The 20191-nt window shown below is 51.2% G+C and overlaps 2 protein-coding genes across 3 annotated transcripts in view; both read right to left on the minus strand.

Moving 5' to 3' along the window:
- LOC130536781 (PDZ domain-containing RING finger protein 4-like) overlaps positions 1–11523 on the minus strand; it is a 58324-nt gene extending 46801 nt beyond the window's left edge. Inside the window, exons 1-2 of the mRNA XM_057052964.1 lie at positions 10469–11523; positions 10016–10102 (exon numbers count right to left, since the gene is read on the minus strand). Coding sequence (XP_056908944.1) covers positions 10016–10102; positions 10469–10939 — 558 coding nt within the window. The 5' untranslated portion in view covers positions 10940–11523. The remainder of the gene's footprint in view (positions 1–10015; positions 10103–10468) is intronic.
- A 931-nt stretch (positions 11524–12454) lies between these two features.
- cntn1a (contactin 1a) overlaps positions 12455–20191 on the minus strand; it is a 34447-nt gene continuing 26710 nt past the window's right edge. For both annotated transcript variants that reach the window (XM_057052963.1, XM_057052962.1), the window contains exons 15-24: positions 19883–20006; positions 17953–18114; positions 17673–17822; positions 16779–16849; positions 16162–16396; positions 15631–15734; positions 15367–15556; positions 15175–15287; positions 14937–15093; positions 12455–14284 (exon numbers count right to left, since the gene is read on the minus strand). In XM_057052963.1, the coding sequence (XP_056908943.1) occupies positions 14214–14284; positions 14937–15093; positions 15175–15287; positions 15367–15556; positions 15631–15734; positions 16162–16396; positions 16779–16849; positions 17673–17822; positions 17953–18114; positions 19883–20006 (1377 nt within the window). In that variant the 3' untranslated portion in view covers positions 12455–14213. The remainder of the gene's footprint in view (positions 14285–14936; positions 15094–15174; positions 15288–15366; positions 15557–15630; positions 15735–16161; positions 16397–16778; positions 16850–17672; positions 17823–17952; positions 18115–19882; positions 20007–20191) is intronic.

Consider the following 20191-nt stretch of genomic DNA (forward strand, 5'->3'; position numbering starts at 1 on the left):
TGCACGGCTCTCTAAGCACGGAGACCCCCCCCCCATCCCACACACACACACACACACACACACACACACACACACACACAGAGCTCTGCAAATGAGCAGGAAACCAGCGCTGCAGCGCTAACTAGCATGAGACCGAGCCTCCATTAGACTTGCAATTATTGTCACCCCATTAAAAAGGAGGAAAAAAGGTCTGCGACTCGCCGGCTGATGCGGGCTCTGATGGTAACCTTTGGCCACGCAGCCTTTATGAGACGGATGCTCTCTTCCCTTCCTCACACGTAATATCAGTTCAGCTGGCCAGAGCCCTGCCAGTCATTAAAAACAAATCTATCTCACTTAGGCTGCACATTACTGCTCCCCCATGTGAGGAAATGTGAGGAGCAACATCTCAGGGTAAAAACCTGGCACCACCAGGTAATGGTCCACGCACTCCACAGATGCTAAATGGGCTCCTGCTTCCACTGATGGCCTAATTATAAAGAATTGCAACATAGGATCAATATTATTTTCCATTATTTTGTGTCCATGCAGCGAGGAATGCGCTCCAGTGTCCGTAATCACGTTCAGCTTGTTCTCTGAGGGCTTTGCCGTCTCCCTTTTCACCCCGACAGGCTGTTGGGAGATATTTATGGCAGTAGCGCCCCTCAAAGACAACTCCGACTACAACTTTTGGAGTGACTTCCTGGGAGATCAAGGTTACCCCTCGCTGAACCGCCCGTCCACCTTCTCCCTCTCTGTGGCGCCGCGCAGCCATTGATTTTGATTAGCCGCTGCCCCCCCTCAGCTGTCTGCAGGGTCACGCTGATAATGACGGCCCCTCGGATGTCTTCATGTCCGTAGCAGAGCCATCTGTCAGCCCGCAGAGCTGAGAAAAAGTGGCTGATGTGCCACCTCGGCGGCTGATGGATGGAGCCCCTCTCAATATTTCCAACCTCTTTTATCTGCTGAGGCAGGCCGATCCTCCCGGACCCGCTTATAATCAGCCCGATGACCTCTGACCCCCCGTACGAGCCCCCAAACGCACATCAGTTCATGTTTAGTGTCAGAACAGCAAGTGTTTGTGTAACAAAGACGCCGACGTGGGCACGTTTTGAAGAATTGAGCGTATTTTTCCATCACTTTTTGATTGATTTTATTGCTTATTTAACCTTGACAGGGAGGGTTCGTCGATACAGAAGATTAAAAATGGGCTCTTGCTGCTGTCGGCAGGGTAACTCGGAGGGCGGCGTGGACGCGCGGTGATCACGATCATAGAACAGAGTCCATCATCAAACTCTTCCTGAGCACTTACACACCCAGGTGTCACCTCACCTCCCACGTCTCTGATCTCCGTTAATCCCAACAGGATGTCGGAATTTAGTGAAACTTAGACCGGTAAAGTTTTTGTTCCGGGTCTTTGAAACGTGCAGTTTTCCATATATTATTTATGTTACATTTACAGTTATATTTTATATTGTTTATGTCGATGATTGCTGTGACCCTTCACACTATAAGTGGAAACTGGTCACCCGTGTGTCGACGGTTGCCACGTTGATTCTTTGCAGCATCTATATGTAAACAAACCCACCACGATGCGGCGAATCCTTCCGATTGGAACGCCCCCTGATCGTGACGCACGAGCCAACGAAGCGCAGCCATAAAGAAACGTGTCGTTAGCTTCAGCGCGCCCATAAAATCTCCCCCGAGCTCCCTGCCGAACGTCCCGGTGCGCGTTTAGTGGTGCTGCCAGCTGAAGCACCATCGAGGTGCGAGCTCTTCCACGCCAGCGCCAGGAGTTTTCTGAGCTCTCATTCCCGGAGAACCAGCCTAATTTATCCCCTCGATACGCCCCGAAGTCCTAATGATTTTCCTCCTCGGCCCTTCAGGGCCGTGTGCAGCGGCCTGTGGCTTCCTACACTGTAATAAAACCTTAAGTGAGCAAAAATGCCTTTCATAAAAAGTGTTGGTTCAACAGCTTTATCATCCTGGCTGCCCAGCAAATGTCAAATAGGAACGATTCATTGACGCTCCACCAGAGAGCCTCATAAAAGGACTAATAAAACTTTATACAGTCCATATAATCACCTATTTACTCTGGGTATAGCTTAACTAGTCAAATGTGTTTATTTTCTTAAGTAGATGAATTATTACGGAGCAGCAGCGGCTAATTTAGTTTCTGCATGTTGATTTATTTTTTTCTTTTACCGATGAAGCTGCTGCAGCTTGTTGACTCCGTCCGATTCTGCTCGGATTCTTTTTTTTTTTTTTTAAAGAGAAAACCCGAATCAAACCATGAATCCCCGAAATCTAAGGCCTCCACGACGGACGTCATGAACAATGAGAAGCCGAACATCCGGGACAACGGCTCATAAAAGGCATCAATAAATGATTAGACTCAGATGTCTCTTAATGAGTGGACTCTGCTGACTGGGCCCATGTTTATGGCCTCTGACGAGCCATCCTGCATCCATAATACAGACAGTCATAAAGAGCCGGGCTGTTAAAGGCTCTCAGGGCTCTGACGGCCACGATAACAGCATCCTCAATTACACACCGCCGACTCGCTACAACCAGATATGCAAACACGCCGGCGTTGCCTTTTGGTGCGTTTGCAGTCTCAGCACGGCAGGTCTGAATTAGCTAGCATAATTACGCGGTTTATGGCGCTGGATTCCGGGGAACAACAATCTGTCTCATAAAGGAAAGTTAGATAATCAAGACTGTGAGCAGCAACAGGCAGATTTCCGGTCGGTTGTGGGACTATTTCCAGCGGAAGTATCCGCCTAAGATGGTTTGAAGGTAGGGTTAAGTGCCGCGGGAATGCAATAAAAGTCTTGGTAAAGTACAAGTGTGTGTGCGAGTGTGTGTGACTCTTCCAGAACCTGAAACGCGGCTGGCAGACGAGAAGCCAAATGTGCGACTGCGGGAACAAAACTGGTTTGATCCAAAGGCGTGTGATGTGAAAGCAGGTGGGTTCGCCTCTCCTTCAGGTACGCTGGCCCTCTCATCCGCCTTTTCAATTATTCATCAAAGTGCGTGTCAGTGTGTGTCAGCGTGAGTGTTTCCACCCAGCGCGGAGACCTGCGGGGCTTTCTGAAGCCACGAGCGTGTTAAGACACATGAAACAGGTGCAGCAGCGTCGGCGCCGCGCAGCAGCACCATCACACACGCACAGGAGAGTAAACAGATACGTGTGTCAATACCAGTCGTGCGTGCTGCAGTCTGAGGGTACCACACAGGGCTGGGATGTGAGGGAATAAGATGACAGGTTGACTGTGGATGCTCATTTTTTTTCATTATTAAGGCAAACACACACACACAAACAGGTATAACTGCATTTAGGAGGACCGACAGCCCCGTCACCACCCAGAAATAAACGCACACACACTGAAACACACACCCGACATCATGCAGTGGATATTTATCAGCATCAATAATGGATGTGGTGCAGCGGGACTGTGCGCGTCTGAGATCCTGCCTGGGCTGCGTGTTTACAACCCCAAATATAAATACAGTTAAGCCCAAATGTGTCTGTACTCAAGTCGTTTTGTGACGACTCGAAAGAGCAGAGCTGCAAACCTGCGCGACGGCATCAGTCGAGATGTCCGACCCGTTAGCGATGTAGCGACCGGAAGGGCGACCGTGGCAGCGCTCAGACGTTTCCTAGCCTCTAAACACCAGAGGCCTCAGATGTCGTCAGATTAAAGGAAATCTGAGATAATAGCTGCGATTTCAGAAGAGCAGCTAATGGCACGATCTCCGACGCCGGCGGCGGGGTCCTTCGTCGCGTCGTTACCCGTAAACATCAAACGAGGAGCGTAAATTAGCACAGACGGAGCCGACTCTTCGGCTCGCGACTTTGCGATCAAACGCCAGCGTTTGATATTATCCTCATCTCGTGATGGCGTTCCCCCGCACGCCGGGCCAGAGACGTGCGCTTCGCAACTAGAAACGAGTTAAAGACAAGACATTAAAGACATGGAAGGGGTTATTTACACTTCACCTAGCCTCCGCGGCTGCAGTTAGCCAACCCCCCCACCACGCTGAAATGCATGACTAATGACCCTGGATTGGGCCAGACAGACGCCATCCATCAGCGCGGCGACGCAGACCTCTCCCGCTCTATTGTCCCCCTACTCGTGGCGTGCCCACGATGGTCACATTCGGGCTCAGATAACTGCAGCTGCCCGGGTCTCCCGCCCCAGAACCCATCCATCATCCGCAGACGCAGCCTGCGATCATTTCAAAGCCTCCTCGTAAGCAGAGCGGAGCAGAAAGCGCGTCAGCCGTCGACCCCCCGAGGAGATCCCAGGGAGAAGCACTCCGCGCAGAGTAAACACAAACATAAAAAGCCCAATTACGCCAGAAACCCGACATCTCCTCGCCATAAAGAAAGGGCGGCGGGACGCTCTAACGATCGTAGAGCACGTGAAATACAGCCCGTTGTTAGCGCGGCCCATTTGCGGTGATTAAAAGCCGCCGGGGAGAGCTGCGGTGCTCAGTGAGGGGGGGCCTCATCGTATGGCACCGCTCCGGGAGGCTTCCTCAGGGAGCCCCCCCCCCCCCCCCCCCCAACCCCGTGCCAAACACCCCCCCCCCCCCCCTCCCACTGCAAACGGCTGATTTATCGCCAGACGTCTGCAGCTAATGCTCTGGGCTCTGTGTTCGGCCCACGTTGATAGAAAGGGCCTCGTTATTACCCACCCTGGCACGGAGGCACGAGCTGCCTCTATTATTCATAAGATCGCCCACATTTCTCCGTCCAAACACAAATTACATTATGCAAAAACGCAAATGCGGGTCTGGTTTTTACGGCGTCTTGTTGGGTCTAAACTCACAGCCGAGGGGGGAAAGAGCTCAGTTCTAAGCTTCGGCGATGAGGCGCTTCCTCTGGCCCGGCCGGCCACACACGGGGGGGTCCAGACAAACAGGACAGGATCTGGAGAACTGGAGAAAAGGCTGCAAACTTCCAGCCGATATCGATCCGAGGCGTCGCGGCTACGCGGAGAAAAATCCCTACTGGTTGTGCAAGCGAAGGCGGATCGGTACCTCAGAAACAATCGGGCATTTAAACCCAGACGCCTATTACTTCTCATTTTCTCCCTTTTCTTTAAAGATCCTTCTCGCCAACTATTATTATTACATTTCACACACAAACACTTTAATAGCTAAACACGCCGGGTCGCTCTCATCAGTAATCCGCTGGCGTTCCGGACTCCGATCGTCCCCCTATCGATTCCACGCCGCGGCAGCACTCAGTGGTCATTTGCTGTGATGAAGGGAGACAATGGCGGCCAAATCGGCCCTGGCCTTTATTAGGAGGCAACGCCGGGGAAACCAACTAGTGAGAGTCTATTGAAACTTAATCAACAGCTGGTGCCGGCTAATGGAGAGCGCCACGGACAAGTCTGTCTCCGCTCTCCCAGCGGGTCAATCTGGCCGCTGCTCGCAGTTAACTGGAAGTCAACCAACCAAAGTGGGGGTTTTTTTGTAATAATCTGCCAGATCATTTGCACAAGGCCGCTTAAAATGTCTTCCAGCACTATAAGGTGCTGGAAGACAACATTTAATGCTTGATAGGAGGAAAGTGTGACCTCTCGGGTCACAACGAGGGGGAGACAGGGAGAGATTAGAGGCAGCGCAACCTGGAGTACAGAGCCGTTAGAGGATCTAACAGAGCGTTTTAACCCAACCTTGATTTTACACTCGTCTGGAGACGTCAGACGCGCCCGCTGATCGGGTGGCAGGGCGGAAAAATACTGTCATTTCTACAGAACTGTGGATTTTTCCTATCTTCTAGAGTAAAAAAAAAATTAAAATGTGAGGCAATGTGCAATCACTGGATATATTTTGTAACTTTTTCCCCCAAGAAAAAGCATAAACGCGTCTTTATCGGCCGTGTAATTTTACAGGGAACAGTAAACAGGGAATTCTAACACGTGTTCTTTCCGCCACCTACTGGTCGCTTTCCGTCATTACACCCACGGCACCATTCGGCGCCGCTGCGGTCGGAAACAAGTTTAACGGACTCCTTATTGGTGAATGTTGCCCATCACCCTCGCATCCATCAACCAGAAGGACCACGTTTTAATAAGAAACAAGTGAGTTGGGAATTGCAGCGTCTGCAGCACTACAGTGTCCCAACACCGGCGTTATGGCCTCAACCTGCTGACTCGGCGCCAGTAGCTTTAATGCGGTCCAGCAGATCTGGCTCAGGGCTGGAGGTCGTCGCACCAGCAGGCGTGCAGATCGCTATCAGCCTCCTGCACCACATGCTGTAGATCAATTAGCAGGAAATGAGGCAGAGCAACACTGCAGATTCAGACCACCTCCATCCACGATGTTCCTTACGAGGGGGGAAAGAGAAAAAAAAAAAAAACTGCTGACGTTAGTTTCACCAAATCAGTCCCAGCGAGACCCTCGTGGAAGCAGCAGTCATCACAATTTCCAGAGTAAAGGTTTCCTTATTTACAAAAGAAAAATTGCAGATGTTTATCTTTACAGCTGGAGCTTTTCGACCAGTAATGGACAACAGGTGGAAACTAAGCTGGAGGACCCAGGAGGCAGCGATCCCAACTGGGTGGGTAAAGGAAAAGGCTGGAAACAGAAGGCCTGACGTGGCTTAACAGCTAAACAGCCGCATTGGGTGTAAATATTTAGTGTCTGCTCGGTCAAGTCGAAGCTCTCAGTACCTGCAGTATCACGGCAGAGATTCCTGCTAACGCCCCCCCAGTTTCCTCCCTCACATCCAGCAACAACAGGGAATGTCGGAATGTTGGAAGAGGCTCCTAACGTCGAGACTAGAGATCGGATGGTTGTTTTAAGAGTCGTTCTTAAAACAAAGTTGAAACCAGGACAGGGATTTCAGCGATTCCCAGTAAAAATTGGTTTCACCTGCTTTAAAGGGGCGTCTGGAGTCGGAGAGAACCTCCCGGGAACTGGGTGGGAGGAACATCCGGGACGCTGGAGCGATCCTGCTCATTTCTGTCTGATGTGTTCAAAGGTTTAACACGTTGCACCTTTTTTTTTTTAACCTTAAGATGAAGGCAAAAATCCTCAAAGATGTCTAATCTTCAAAAGCGAGGTCTCGACCCGGAGCTCTGGAGCTCCGGAGCTCCGGCAGCAGTGGAGTGACGGCTAAATGAACGCGCCTGCCAGGCTGTGATCCTGCCCAGGCACAAAGTCTGTGATTCCAACCATCCCTGGCCAGCATCAGGGTGAGGATTGAGACGGGGGAGGTTTATTGTGATCTCACCCTGGCCAGTGTTGGCTAATACCCCGGACGCACCTGGCATATTACACCAGCTTACCCCCCCCCACACACACACCTCAACGCCTCCCTAATGTACCCCCCGCTCCGACGGGCTGCTCCTCTGCCCAGATGTAATTAAGCCCTAATCCTCGTGTCGACAAACGCGGGGGCCGCTTTAACTCGCCGTCAGATGAAGGTGTGGGATGATGCTGCGTCTCACCCGAGGCCGACGACCACGACCGACCCGGATGAACCCGGCCGGGGCCGCCGGGATGGGAAAGGAGGGGGGGCCGGGGGCCGGGGCTTTAACCGCAGATGTTTGGTCGGAGCTCCGACTTCACAACAAGCCATTTTCTCATTACAGTGAGAGAAAGCAGAGTGTTTGGCTGCCTGACAGCTCCGCCGTGGAGCTTTTCCATGACACCAGTGAAAGTCTGGGATGGAGCGCGTCCCGTTTGCAGCGCCGCCGCCGCCGCCACCGCCGCTCTCGGCCCCCTCTGACGTCAGCCTCGCTTTTTTTTTCTAAGGCCTGAGGTTTTTCCGCCGTCTTTCCGGAACAAAGACATTAGCGGGCAGTTTCTGAAAAGGTTTAAAACCTCTAAGTGACGCAGCAGCAACCTGCGGGGCCCACCGGGTTTCCACTCACAATGGGCCTTTTGATTGGGCGGGGACGGATTTAGCCTCCGAGAGCACGGTGGTCTTTGGCGTCGGCGTTTCCTCCTTCACACCTCCTGCTGCTCGCATAAACACCCCGCCGAGGACAAAAGGGCGAAAAGTTCAGCTGGTTTTGCCCCGCAGCCGCGGCTTTTGGGTCAGATCTGGAATAACGCTTAAAATATGCAGTTTTCTCCAGCCTCCGTCCGGGTCGGCCGCACATCCAGACATCATCGGGCATCGTGTGCTCGGCCACAGTCAGAAATGCGTATTCCCGTATTTCTCAGGGAATTCTGGCCTTCCCGACCGTCCCCAGAGGGACAGGATGACATTTGTTTGTTTATTGCAGGGGGGAAAAAAGAATCTGGAAAAGAAGCAGGTCATCAATCTTCCTGTTGTCATGGAAGCGTCTCCTCTTCTGTTATGGAAGCACGCCGGCTTCCGCTGCTCCCTGGACCCGGATTGGAATTTGATGAGACGGATCCTTGAGACGCGGCGTGCCGATTTTATTTTCTTCTTCTTCTCTGAATTCTTTCACGAGACCTTGATCGACTCTTGATGATGTCGCTGTGATGCGGCGCTAATGAAAATAACCATCCGCTGCAGGGTGACGTTAGCACCGCGGCGTTCCGAAATGTTTTAGCCGAGTTTGGATGTGGAGCATGTTGGTTGCTGGGGGGGGGGGGGAGGACTGTTTTACCTCAGCTGTGGTTTAACTGCGTATTTATCTGGTTTCAAACAAGCTCAACAGCAATTTGCACAGGCAGAAACAGGACGGCTGCGTGTGTCTGTAGCTGCGAGTGATCTGACAGCATTCATCCTTTCATCCAGTCATCCTTTCATCCTTTCATCCTTTCATCCAGTCTGCGTCCAGATGAGTGGGTCCCAGTCGACGCACGCTCTGCGTGACCGATGCTGTGAAACAGGGGTGTCCGGATCCAGTCCTCGATGACAACAGTCCAGCCGGGATCTCCGTCCTACCCGGTTACCAGCGCTTCCACCTGGGATCCCACTTCCCTTAGTTGCCTGGTAGGACAGAAACCCCGGTCGGATTGTGGTCCACGAGGACCGGATCCGGACCCTCCCCTGTTTCACAGCATCAAAGGTTTAAATATTTCTGTGGAGAAACATCAGATGACGCTTGTGCACGGTCCCAGCTCACGAGCGTCGCCGAGATTCTGCTGCCGCCTTGATCGTGTCGAAATCAAAATGGACGCCGCCGGATCGTTACGCCAAACACAGATAACGCCTCCGACCAGCCGGAGGTCCAACCACCGGCGTCAGGATTCTACAGTCGCTCCCGTTCACACCAACATAAGCGAAGATAAAGGAAACAAATCCATATGATAATGAGTCATTCCCAGATTCCCACCAATAATCCCAGAATTCTGTTTGAGTGCTCACGTGTGAGTCGAAAATCCAGCTGACACCCATTTAAACCAGTGAGGCCTCTTCCCAGTGCTGACTGGGAGGGGACAGATTTATTATATCAGCCAATGTTCTGACCCGTCCGTCGGATTCTGGAGATTCTAGAGCAAAAATAATAAACGAGTCTGAAAATAGCCGCTGGTCTGTCTGCTGCCGCTGCACAGAGCGTTCCCACGCTAATCAGACTGATCACAGACACTCGGCGCGAGCGTTCCTGCCAGCGAACCCACCTGAACTCGACCCGTAAACCTTCAGAACCCACCTGAACTCGACCCGTAAACCTTCAGGTTAACTGGGGGGGGGGCTTTTTTAAAACAAACAGCCATTGTTGCATCACTCAGCTCAGCACTTCACGTTCTAATTATCCCAAGTCGCAAAAGCAAACAGGCGGCGATTAACATTTTGGGTTCTTAATACAAGAGGGGGGTGGGGGGGGTCGACTGCACCACCTGCTGAAAAGGTGGGGTCGATTGCGGAGCGGCGTAGGAGCACCAGAAACAGGGAGTTTGATATCAAACACCATCAGCAGCTTCAATCATGATCTCCAGGAACTGCCAACAACACACACTCACCAAACAAGCCCCCCCCCCACACACACACACACACTCACAAACGACGGGGCATGTGGGGAGTTTCCTCCCAGCCTGACACCAGCAGAGCTACACAGGGTCCCAATCAGACCCCTGAGGGGGCCTCTCCTACCTGAGGTGAGGAGAGCTGCTCCTGCTGCCCAGCACGTGCCCCCCCGTCCGACGTCTCGTCCGATCCTGAGGCCAATCTGGATCCGTCCTGGTCCCCAACAGCAAGAACAGACATTTAGAAATTAACTACAGTTCAGGGCAATTAAAGCATTCATTCATTTGTCGACACCTTGACTGGATCATAATGTTTCTACTTACTATGATTCTGATAATAATAAAAATGTTAAACACACACGATCGAGGTGTTAATCACACAGTTGAGCTGCACCTTTGTTTATCTAATTGTTTGTTTTTTAATGATTAAGGGCATTCAGTGACACCCGAGTGTTCAAATGACCATTTAGAAACTGACGAGTTGAACGTTTCCGTTTGTAAACGGGAGACTTGAAAAGTTTGGCAATGAGCTTTATTGTTAGTGTAAAACTGGCCTAAAATAAACCCCTCGTGGTCTTACCTGGCAGTACCTGTTGACCTGCTCTGCTATGCTGCCGATGTGGACCATGTACTGGTGCAGCCTCTGCTGGTACTGCAGAGCAGCGAGCTGGGCCTCGTTCTGCAGAGCCGTGACCCGGGCCAGCAGCCACTGCTCCCGCCTGTTCCACCTGAGCCTCGCCATCCGGACTTGGTGCTCCAAACCCGCGCTTCTTCCCTCCAGCGCGTCGGTGACGGAGCGCAGCGCGTCCACGCAGCAGTGCTCCGCGTCCCCGGACAGCGAGAGTCCGCATCCCCTCTGGCAGACACCCTCACCCGGTCCTGGCTTTGTTTCGGGCATTGGATCCGGTTCTGCGTGAGGACTCGGGGTGTCAGCGCGTAGAGTTGGCGCAGGAGCGTCAGAAGGAGTGAAGGCACCGGAGAGCGAGTGCGCCGACAGTTTGGCGTCTCTGCGCAGCGCACGGAGAGCGGCGGGGCTGAGCTTCCCTTCCATGAGGGGGGACGTTTGGAGTGGAACCTTCAGCCAGCTGACTCTCCGCCTGTCTGTCAGCTCGGGAGCACTCTTCCCGTGGTTTTCAACACGAAGCTGACGGCAGCCGTCTCAACTCCACAGCCTGTTTAGTTTTTGTGCAAGTTTCTGCACTTTTGTGTGTAATTCCCGGTAAATGTTACACCCCCCGACCAGCAGGGGGCGGCCGCTCTTTAAACGCTTCTGCGCGATACTAAACTTAGTGGAAGAGTTAAAAATTTAAATGGTACAGTTGTAAGCGTCCATGAAAAACAGATATTGTGCATAAATATAATATCTAAATCTATGTTTGCAAATAAAATATATACTGTGGGTTTATTTTAGGTTAATTAGCTCAATCCTGATAAAATCAGTCATTATCATTCATCTGTCCATTTTGTTAATATAACATCAAATGGGATCTGATTTTGTCTCCTGTTGATCCTAATGTATTTGAGTATATTTTGCAGTATATTCCATATTGACATGGTTCACTCTCAAAAAAATGCTAGAACATCGCTCCGCCATGTTTGCACAGTACCCCGGAAGGGAATAATTAAGAACTGATAAACTAGTAAACATTATTGAATCTATTTAATGAAATATGTTAAACACACACACACACACACACACACACACACACACACTCTAACAGTAAGGATAAAAGGAAATTTTCCAAGTCAAGCCCCCAATTTTCGAGGTTTGCATTCTTGCCACTAGGTGCCGCCAAATCCAGTTTGATTACACGTTTTTATTTTTTTTAAAAGGTTCTCCTCCATCCCATTGCCAGTCTACTTTGAAATAAACATTTTAGCACATCTCCAAATTCACTGTTGTAATCTGTTTCTGCTTCAAAGACAAAGCAGTAACGTGACGCCAGCGTGTAGAACTTTGATTTTTGAGGCCGACCTGGGAGAGCTGTGACTGACGCGCTGCAGAGATCTCAGAGAGGAATCAACTTTCAGGTCTGGTTCCAGTCTTCAGTGCAACACTTTCAAGTATGTTTTGTCTTGTCTGAGCTGTTGAGGAGCGGGCGTCGACTTAAATTGCAAGGTCTAAGACGGCGCACCTGTCAGTGAAAACACAAGCGCCGGGAGGTCAGAGAAGGTCGCTGCCATCAGTCAGATGGACACGTTGAACGTTTCATCGGAGACCGTTGAAGTTCTTCCACCGGAATCCTTGGGAGCGCATCCAAAATTTCGAGCGATATCTTTCATCTGCCGAATAACTGACAGGAGACAAACCTGCAACAGCTGGTTCTGCCTGGAAACAACAAGCGGAGAAATGTTCTCCGACCTGTAACGAAGAACAGACGCTTCCAAGAGGTAAAACACAGCGAGTCTGACCTTTAAGATCTAAGAGGCATTAGCTAATGAGCTTTATAGCACCTTTGATTGTTCACGCTGAGTGACAAAGCTTCAAAACTAATGTGTGTGTGTGTGTGTGTGTGTGTGCACTGGGGTGTTTGTATTTCTACAAGAGAACACAGGAACCAAAGGAGCCATTTAACTGCACTTTTATTGTTCCTTGTCCAGCATATGTTCCAGTTTCTGTAGCTCAGTTCAACTCCAGCTAGCTGAACTTGAGCAAACACGCCACTGACGGCGCCGACCGACACCGGACCGCTTCTGGAGTTTAACGCTCAAGATTCCTTTAGTCGGTTGAGGATTTCCTCTCCGGAGCTCCTCTCCCCATGTGCTGACTTGACTTTGTGAAGCTAAGCAGCTAATGGGCGATGCTAGGCTTAAATCTACACGCTCTCTGATGTAAAGGGACGCCACTCGGGGGTGGAATGTATCTCACAGGAGGCTGAGAGGTGGAGAAGTGGCCACCACGTCGGTTCCAGGGGAGTTTCCGCGTCACCCCTGATGTCATGCGCATAGAGATGCAGAGTCGCTGCCGCATAATGTAAACGTCGAAGGCATTCATGCATTTGGCAACTCTGCTTCGATGTGTGATCGGTTGCAGGAAGGGAAACGGGGGGGGGGGAAAGCACTTTGTGGTGGATGTGGATGTGGAACCATGGCCAGAATCAGTCACACAACAACCCAGAGGAACTCAAAACGCCGCGGTCCTTCCAGTTGGACCTTTCACTTTCTCGTGACGTACAAATATAATTATGAATAAAAAGCGACAGCATGTTAAATATATCTTTGATTACATGTTAATTAAAAAAGCAAAAACTGAACTCTTCTCGCGGACACTGATGGCCGATTTGAGTGAAAGAAATCCGTGAGAGGACTGTTACAGGAGCTAGGCAGGTTGTCTGTCTCATTAGAAAATATAAAGGAGCCACAGATGGAGACGGACTGGTACCGAAGGGCAGGTGAGGTCACAGCAGGGGTTAACTGTGACTCCCGCCGATGAAATGAAACAGTTCAGGCGAGACAAAAAAAAAAATGCCCACATTCTTCGCCGAGCACCGGCTGGAACCGCCGGGGTCCCCAGGATACAGTCAGACCAAAACCTTGGTTTCTGGTTTGGGTTTTAGATCCACGTCTCAGGCGAGCAGACGTGACGGGCCTGTAAATGGAAACGCAGCGTTTCTGGCGCGGCGCTGCCGATCCGTCCACTCTGTCGCTTAAATTCGGCTTTCCCGTGGACGAGTGGTCTCCTCTCAGCGTGGTCTCCTCTTCCTGGACCTCCTGTTGTTACTCCAGAAGAAGCTTTGATTGCGTGTCAAATAGAAGTGTATTATGTCATTAAAAAAATCAATCATTGGCTTTCAGCAGGACATTAATTGGACTGTAGCTGCTCGTTAATAGGACATGATCTGATTTGACTGTATCCCTGTAAGAAAGTGCCACTGACCCTAGAGAGTTGGAGAGATTCATATGGTTATCCTTCACAGTTTGGAATGATAAATTTCCCCCCACAGATAAGAGAAAATGAAGCCTACGTATAGAAAAAGAAGCTGCGATAATTAGCGTCGATTAAAAAAACTGGTCTCATGTTGTAAAAAGAAGGAGCAGTATAATGTTAACGCCTCCACTCATCTGTTTAAATCTTAATGTGAACGATAAGTGCAGTCGTTTAGATAAGGCATATTTAAAGTTGACAGAACTCCAGCCCATTCCGTGATGAGTTAAGGGACGTCTTTGTCCATTTCCAATTTTGCCAGCGTTTTGGTGTCTGTTGGTCAAAACAGGCGTCGACGGATTCCAGAGTCCTCACTGGTGCTGACCAAATCAAAGCAAACCAAAAAAAAAAAAAAAAAAGGTCTCCTCTGCAGGAAGTGAAGTCATCGATGGAGCTACATTCAGAGGTTGAGGCAGAGCAGAGCCAGTAGGATCAGGGCGAGAGACCGGGCCGCCATCACGCCGCCGCTACCTGAGGGACACGGAGATGAAGGCGCGTCACCTTTCTGCCAAATTAGTGCTCCTATAATGGGAAGGAAAGCCCTCCTCTTTGTCCCGCTCTCTTCTGTCAGCTCCACACCATATGTGGGGTGAGGGGGCGATATTGTACCCCACCTGTGCAGATGCCCCCTCCATTCATCAATGCCCTGCATCTGGAATCCCCCACAGCTCAAATTCTCCTATGAAATCAAGCTGTCAGACGGGTCTGGACCCAACGATAAGGGATAAGGGGAAGATCCGGGGGGAGAGGGAGGGGAGGGGGTTTCCTTTACTCATCAAGATCAATTACAGAGGCTTAAGACCTCCTCTCCCCACCCTGCCTACCAGTCCGTCCATCAGCCAGCAGGGATTTAGCTCCGGGGGCTGTGGGGGCTTTAGTCACGGGCTGTAAAGTTAGCTCTCCACTCTGGAGTATTAAAGCTGGAGTGGCAGCTCGGCTCCGACTCCTGGCAGCAACTGTGACAAATAAAAAGTGCCAACGTTCCCGCTGGTCTCAGCAGCCGGGACGGTCCAACGGTAGGAGACCAAATCAGACGCTGAGGTCAGTCTGGCTGATAAATATTCTCGTTCCCGAGAGCCGGAGACCCCGTTACTCTGTAACCTGTGAAGGTGACCTTTGTTACCTGTGATTTGGATCTGTGCCACAGCGCCGTCGCCCCCCTCTGTGTGTGCCCGGACCTCCACCACGTAGTCCCCCTCGGCTGGCAGGGGAAGGTCGATGTACAGCCTGCTGGTGGTGTAGAGGGTGCCGAGGACCTGGCCCTGCTTCCTGTACAGGACCTGGACACACAGAGGAGGTGGGCAGGATGTGAGAGCAGAGGGGGAAATTGGCTTTCCAGGGGCCAATTAAAGCGGGCTCACTTTGTAGCCGTCTATCGCCGCCTCGTCAGGCAGCGGCTGCGCGTTTTCCCAGGCGATATTTATGGTTTGTCCTTTGAGCCTTTTCCCAATGATCCTGGGCGCTTGACTCGGAGCTGGCGAAAGACAAAATAAGGTAATTTACTGAAAGTTTGATTAAAGTTTAGTCGTTCATTTAGTAACAACGACTCATACGAGCTTTCTTGGTGCGGATCTGGAGGCGCTCGCTTGGCGGCCCGTATCCCGCCGTGTTGTAACCCCGGACCTCGATCAGGTAGTTGGAGTTGGGCTTCATGCCGTCCAGCCTGGTGTTGGTGTCTGTGTTGGACGCGGTCACGGTCTGCGCCCCTCCCTCGCTCTCCTCGTGGTTCCTCCAGAACTTCACCTGAGACGGAGGATCAGGGAGGCTCGTTTGTGGCCGCTAATGGGCAATTTAACAGCATTTAGGCTTCCACTGACCTGGTATCCGTCGATGGAGTCCTGTGGGAGAGGAAGCCATGACACGAAGGCCTCTGTGGCGGAGAGAGCTTTGCCTTCGAAGCCTGATGGAGCTTCAGACGGAGCTGCAGAGTAGCAAATATCATAGTTTACATTGGGTCTACGCGGTCCAGAGCGATCTACGGGCTGAGCTCTAAAATAAAAAGCACCCCTGTCGTGTTACTATGACAACCGGGCATCGCCGTAGCGCGCCTTCCTCTCTGTGTTGCTGGTATCTGAACTGTCTGTCAGTGAAAGTTAATAAATGGGCTAAATGCTTTGCATCCTTGGGAGAATTATGAGCTCTCTGGTTCAGGCGACGCAGCTCATGATAATCCGCTCCCCGCGAGGGGAAGATGGCTACACTCTCCAGAGGTATTAAAATTCCTCTCAACCACACACGTGAAATCCCGGTTAAATAAGTCCGACTGCAGCGACGCTGCTGGCGCTGAGGAGCACTGACAGAGCTAAAGAGTGTTGGCAGAGAGAGCTGTGAATCGGTTCCGCTCTCACCGTCCTGCGCTGAGTAGACGACGGCTGTCAGGCTGAAGGGTCCCTCCCCTTTACTGTTGAACGCTTTGACTTTGACCTGAAACTTGGTCAGCGGAGGTAAAGCCAGGTCTTTGTGGATGTAGCTCCTGGCCAGGGGGTCGGCGACCATCACCTTCCTCCACTCCTTGTTGTCAAAGGGCCTGAAAGCCACGATGTAGCCGAAGTTGGGCCCGTAGTAGTGCTGCGGCTGCACAGGCTGTTGACAGAAACACGGAAGAAGGACAGCAATGAGCGAACGCCTCACGTTTTAATTAGCTCTTCAAACTGGTCAGGGCAGACGAGCGCCCCCCCAGAGCCAGGGTCTGACTGGGGTTTCTGCCTTTTCTAAAGCGATAGCCCTGTGTGGAGCTCAACAAAAACATTAACTTAAATGAAATGGTCCATTTTGGGATTTCTGCTAACAAGGTGCGTTTAGGTGCTGAAGGCAAACATGTGGTCTGGGTATTAACCCGCACCCGCCTCCGTTTTATTGTTCCTGCAGACTTCCTTCAAATTAAGAGCCTTTTCTGTGAGCTCTGATGTGAACCTGGTAACCCCTACTCCCCGCTCTCCCCGCCCGGTGGAAAGTCCAAACCTACCGTCCAAGTGATGGTCAGTTCTCTGCTGGTCCCTCCGCCCCCGCCGATGTTCGACGGTGCCACCACAGGAACTGCAACGAGACAGCGGCAGCAAAAACTCTGAGCCCACATGCTAAGAATCCACACAGGCAGCGCCAGCCCGCAGGCTGTATAACCTTTCCCTGGCAGCCGTACTGACACATCCCTCCTCGGCAAATATAGTATCGATGTCCTGGCCGGTGCCAAATGCAACACCTTAATGTCACTGTTGGAATGTCGCCCCGGCAGAAGACAGAGAGGCAAAAGTTCTCCGTGAGCTTCGAATAATGACTGTTTCTTCAAGAGGGGGTGGCCGCTGGCCTGTGATTACAATTTTATAATTGAATTTCTGTATACAGTTTCAGCAGAGTGCTCATTTGTCGAGGTTTGTGCGGTGAGGTTGGCACGCCGCTCCTGCTGGAGGAAGTGCAGATTTCTGCTGACTCACATCTCGAGCAATACTTAACATAAGTAAACAGGGCTATAATAGAATGATGAAGAATACACGTCGGAATGGAAAGCTGGACGGCGGGGAGCGCTTTTCCATGACCTTTCTAGTAACTCTGACCATAAATTTTTGTTTATCTAAAGCTGGGCTCAGACTTCAGCGGGATTTAACCCCCCTCATGACTGCTCCTGGATAAATGGGGACCTTTTTTTTTACAGATTACCTGTTAGTGTTGGAGGTTTCTAGCTCCGTCAGGGCCACCCAGGTCAACGTGAACACTTCTGATGCTTTAAACAGGGCACAAGCCAGCTCACCTCCCCCTCACCCCCAACACTGGGACGGTTTCTAGCCCTGAAAGTTCACCTCCAGGTCTGGCTGGAGAACAGGAGGGACAGTTCGAGGCACAGTTTCAACGCGCGCATCCTCACCCGCGTCGAGGGTCTTCTCTTTAGTTGTGGGGCTGCTGGGCTCGCCCGTCCCCAGGGTGTTGGCGGCGAACACCCTGAACTCATACTCTGTCCAGGGGAACAAATCCACCACTGTGGCCGTCTCGGCGTTCCCCTCTACTTCAGGAGGAGCTGCAGGGAAACACGCGCCAGAGTTTGACACAGAGCATTAAAAATGATCCGTTTTTCAAGGCGACGTGAGCTTATTTATGGTAACACCCGAGCTGGCTCAGCGTCAGCGGCTGAGGGTTACTTCACGCACACGTCGCGGCCTTCTTCCACTCGTCCCCGGAGTAGGCGTCTCTGTACTGGATGGTGTATTTGGAGATGGGACTGTGGTTGTCTGCTCCGCGGCTCCACTGCAGCGTGACCTTCTTCTCGGTTTTGTTCATCACTCTCACCCCACCTGGGGCGCCGGGAGGACCTGGAGCGAGGGAAATAAACGGCTTCAATCTCAGGAGGCCTCGTGGAGCCTTTCAGCCGCGTTACAGTTCAGCTCTATCTGCAAAGCGGCGTCAGATGCAGATGAAAAACAGCCTTTGGGAGCGGTGACAGTTGCCTCAGCCAGGCTCTGATCTGACAGACAGACAGCAGAGGCTGATGGATTAACGTAAACTGGGCGTTTACAGCCCACAGACAGCAGGGAAGTGAAGCTTCTGAGCATCTCAGTCCTCCCGCTCCCTCCATTCTTCTTTCGGAATGTAACAGTGGCCTAATAGAAAACCCAGACTGTGTCAGGGCTTAGCCTCCCAACCCGCAGCCTCAGAAATCAGCTGGGATTTACTTTTTTTCCAAGTCCTGAATATAAGCTGAGACAAGTAAGGCGATTAGGCCCCAAAGTTGGGAATGGCTGTTGAGCTTTTTGACTCAGGACAGAAAGTAATGTGAGGAAACATCTAGATCTATTTTTAAATAAAGGAATGTAGAGGACGAAATATTTTACACGCCCAGACAACAAGCATGTTTTGGGATCAGGTCGGTGAAATGAAATCTAAAATGTGAGCATTTGGATTCACACACAACCGCTGTAAAAACAGCTCTGCTGTCTATTTCTAATCCTTACTAATAACAAACTACAGGTGCTGAGCTCGGTTTTTAGGTCAGGCGCTCTCCTGGAGGAGATCTGTTTCCTCATCTCCGCCGTTAAAAGGCTGTCTTTCACCCCCTCCCCTGCTGCGCCCTCCACTTCCGGCATCTGGCGCTTCTTTAGGAGCGGTCCGGAGCGGTTCCACTCGGAGAACGAGTGTACGTTCACCCAGGCGTCCGGCGCCGCCTGCTACCACGCACTCATCGCCAACACCCCTCTGCACTGCCACAGTTTTTGGGTTTCCTTTGTCCGTCGACACCGGGTCTGCTTCGGGGCCCGGGGTGGGGAAGGCTGCGAGGCAAGCCCCCGCCTGTCCCGCCAGCGCTCACTCATCAGGAAGTGGAAGTTGAAAGCACAAGGGGATGAATCATCCGGGAGGAGATATACAGTAACTGACAGACAGAGCGAAGACGCCACCGGGCGCTGTGTACTTTGTGCAGGTTGATGCTTTTATGGCCCGTTCCTGGCGTCAGCAGAACCCTGTATCACAACTGTGCTGAGAGATACAAATCTACAGTGTAATCCTCCTATTGCATTACTGTACATCAACATCTCCCACTGAGAGTTCGCTCCAAATCAGTGTGAATAATTAAACCACAGCAACTGTTGTTGCCCTCGTCCTGGGGAGAGAGGCTGGATCCAGTTATTGGTATTCAGCCACACCAGTTCTGTGTAGCTCTGCTGTTCTTTTACAAGCTGGTTAAATAGTTGGTGCTCCCCATGTGAATATCTGTCTCCTGCGTGAAGACATTTGCTTCATTAGCCTTCATTCCAGCCTTTTCTCTTTCACTCTGTGTTCACATGGAGTCCTGGGGGTTTGACAGATTATCTGGCAAGAAAGTAGCTCTAGGCTCATTTCTGTGGAAAGATTTTCCTCCCCTCCCGACGGCGGCTGGAGAATAAACAACACTCGTGTTATCTCCTCATTCTCAGTCACACACTCGCGGTTTGCGTGTCGCAGCTGCATTATTAATGTTCTGACAAGTGTTAGTGAATGTTTAATCATCTCCAGAAAACTTCTGTGATAAGAAAAACCTGTTATGGCTACTCTCTAATGAGGATCTCACCACACAATATAGAAATGTCACAACGGGTCATGACTTACCTCTGACAACCAGCTGGGCGGACTCTGTTGCATTGTCAATGGGCGTCTGTGCCATGCAGGTGTAGCGTCCGGCGTGCTTAAGCTGGGCATTCTTGATAAGCAGCGCGCCGTTTGAGCTGCCGTTCTGCACAAAAAAAGCACAAGCAACAACAGAAAACCTTGAAAATCATCATATTTGTCGGGTCTAAGCTTACAAAAGATGAAATATGAGTCATTACCATAATCCCGAGAGACATGCTTAGCTACTCTAGTCAGCATTCTGATTCTACAGCAGCAGGCTTGGCTGCGTCAGCCTGGCTATGCTAATAC

Source organism: Takifugu flavidus, chromosome 13 (assembly GCF_003711565.1).
Source record: "Takifugu flavidus isolate HTHZ2018 chromosome 13, ASM371156v2, whole genome shotgun sequence".
Classification (NCBI taxonomy): Eukaryota; Metazoa; Chordata; class Actinopteri; order Tetraodontiformes; family Tetraodontidae; genus Takifugu; species Takifugu flavidus.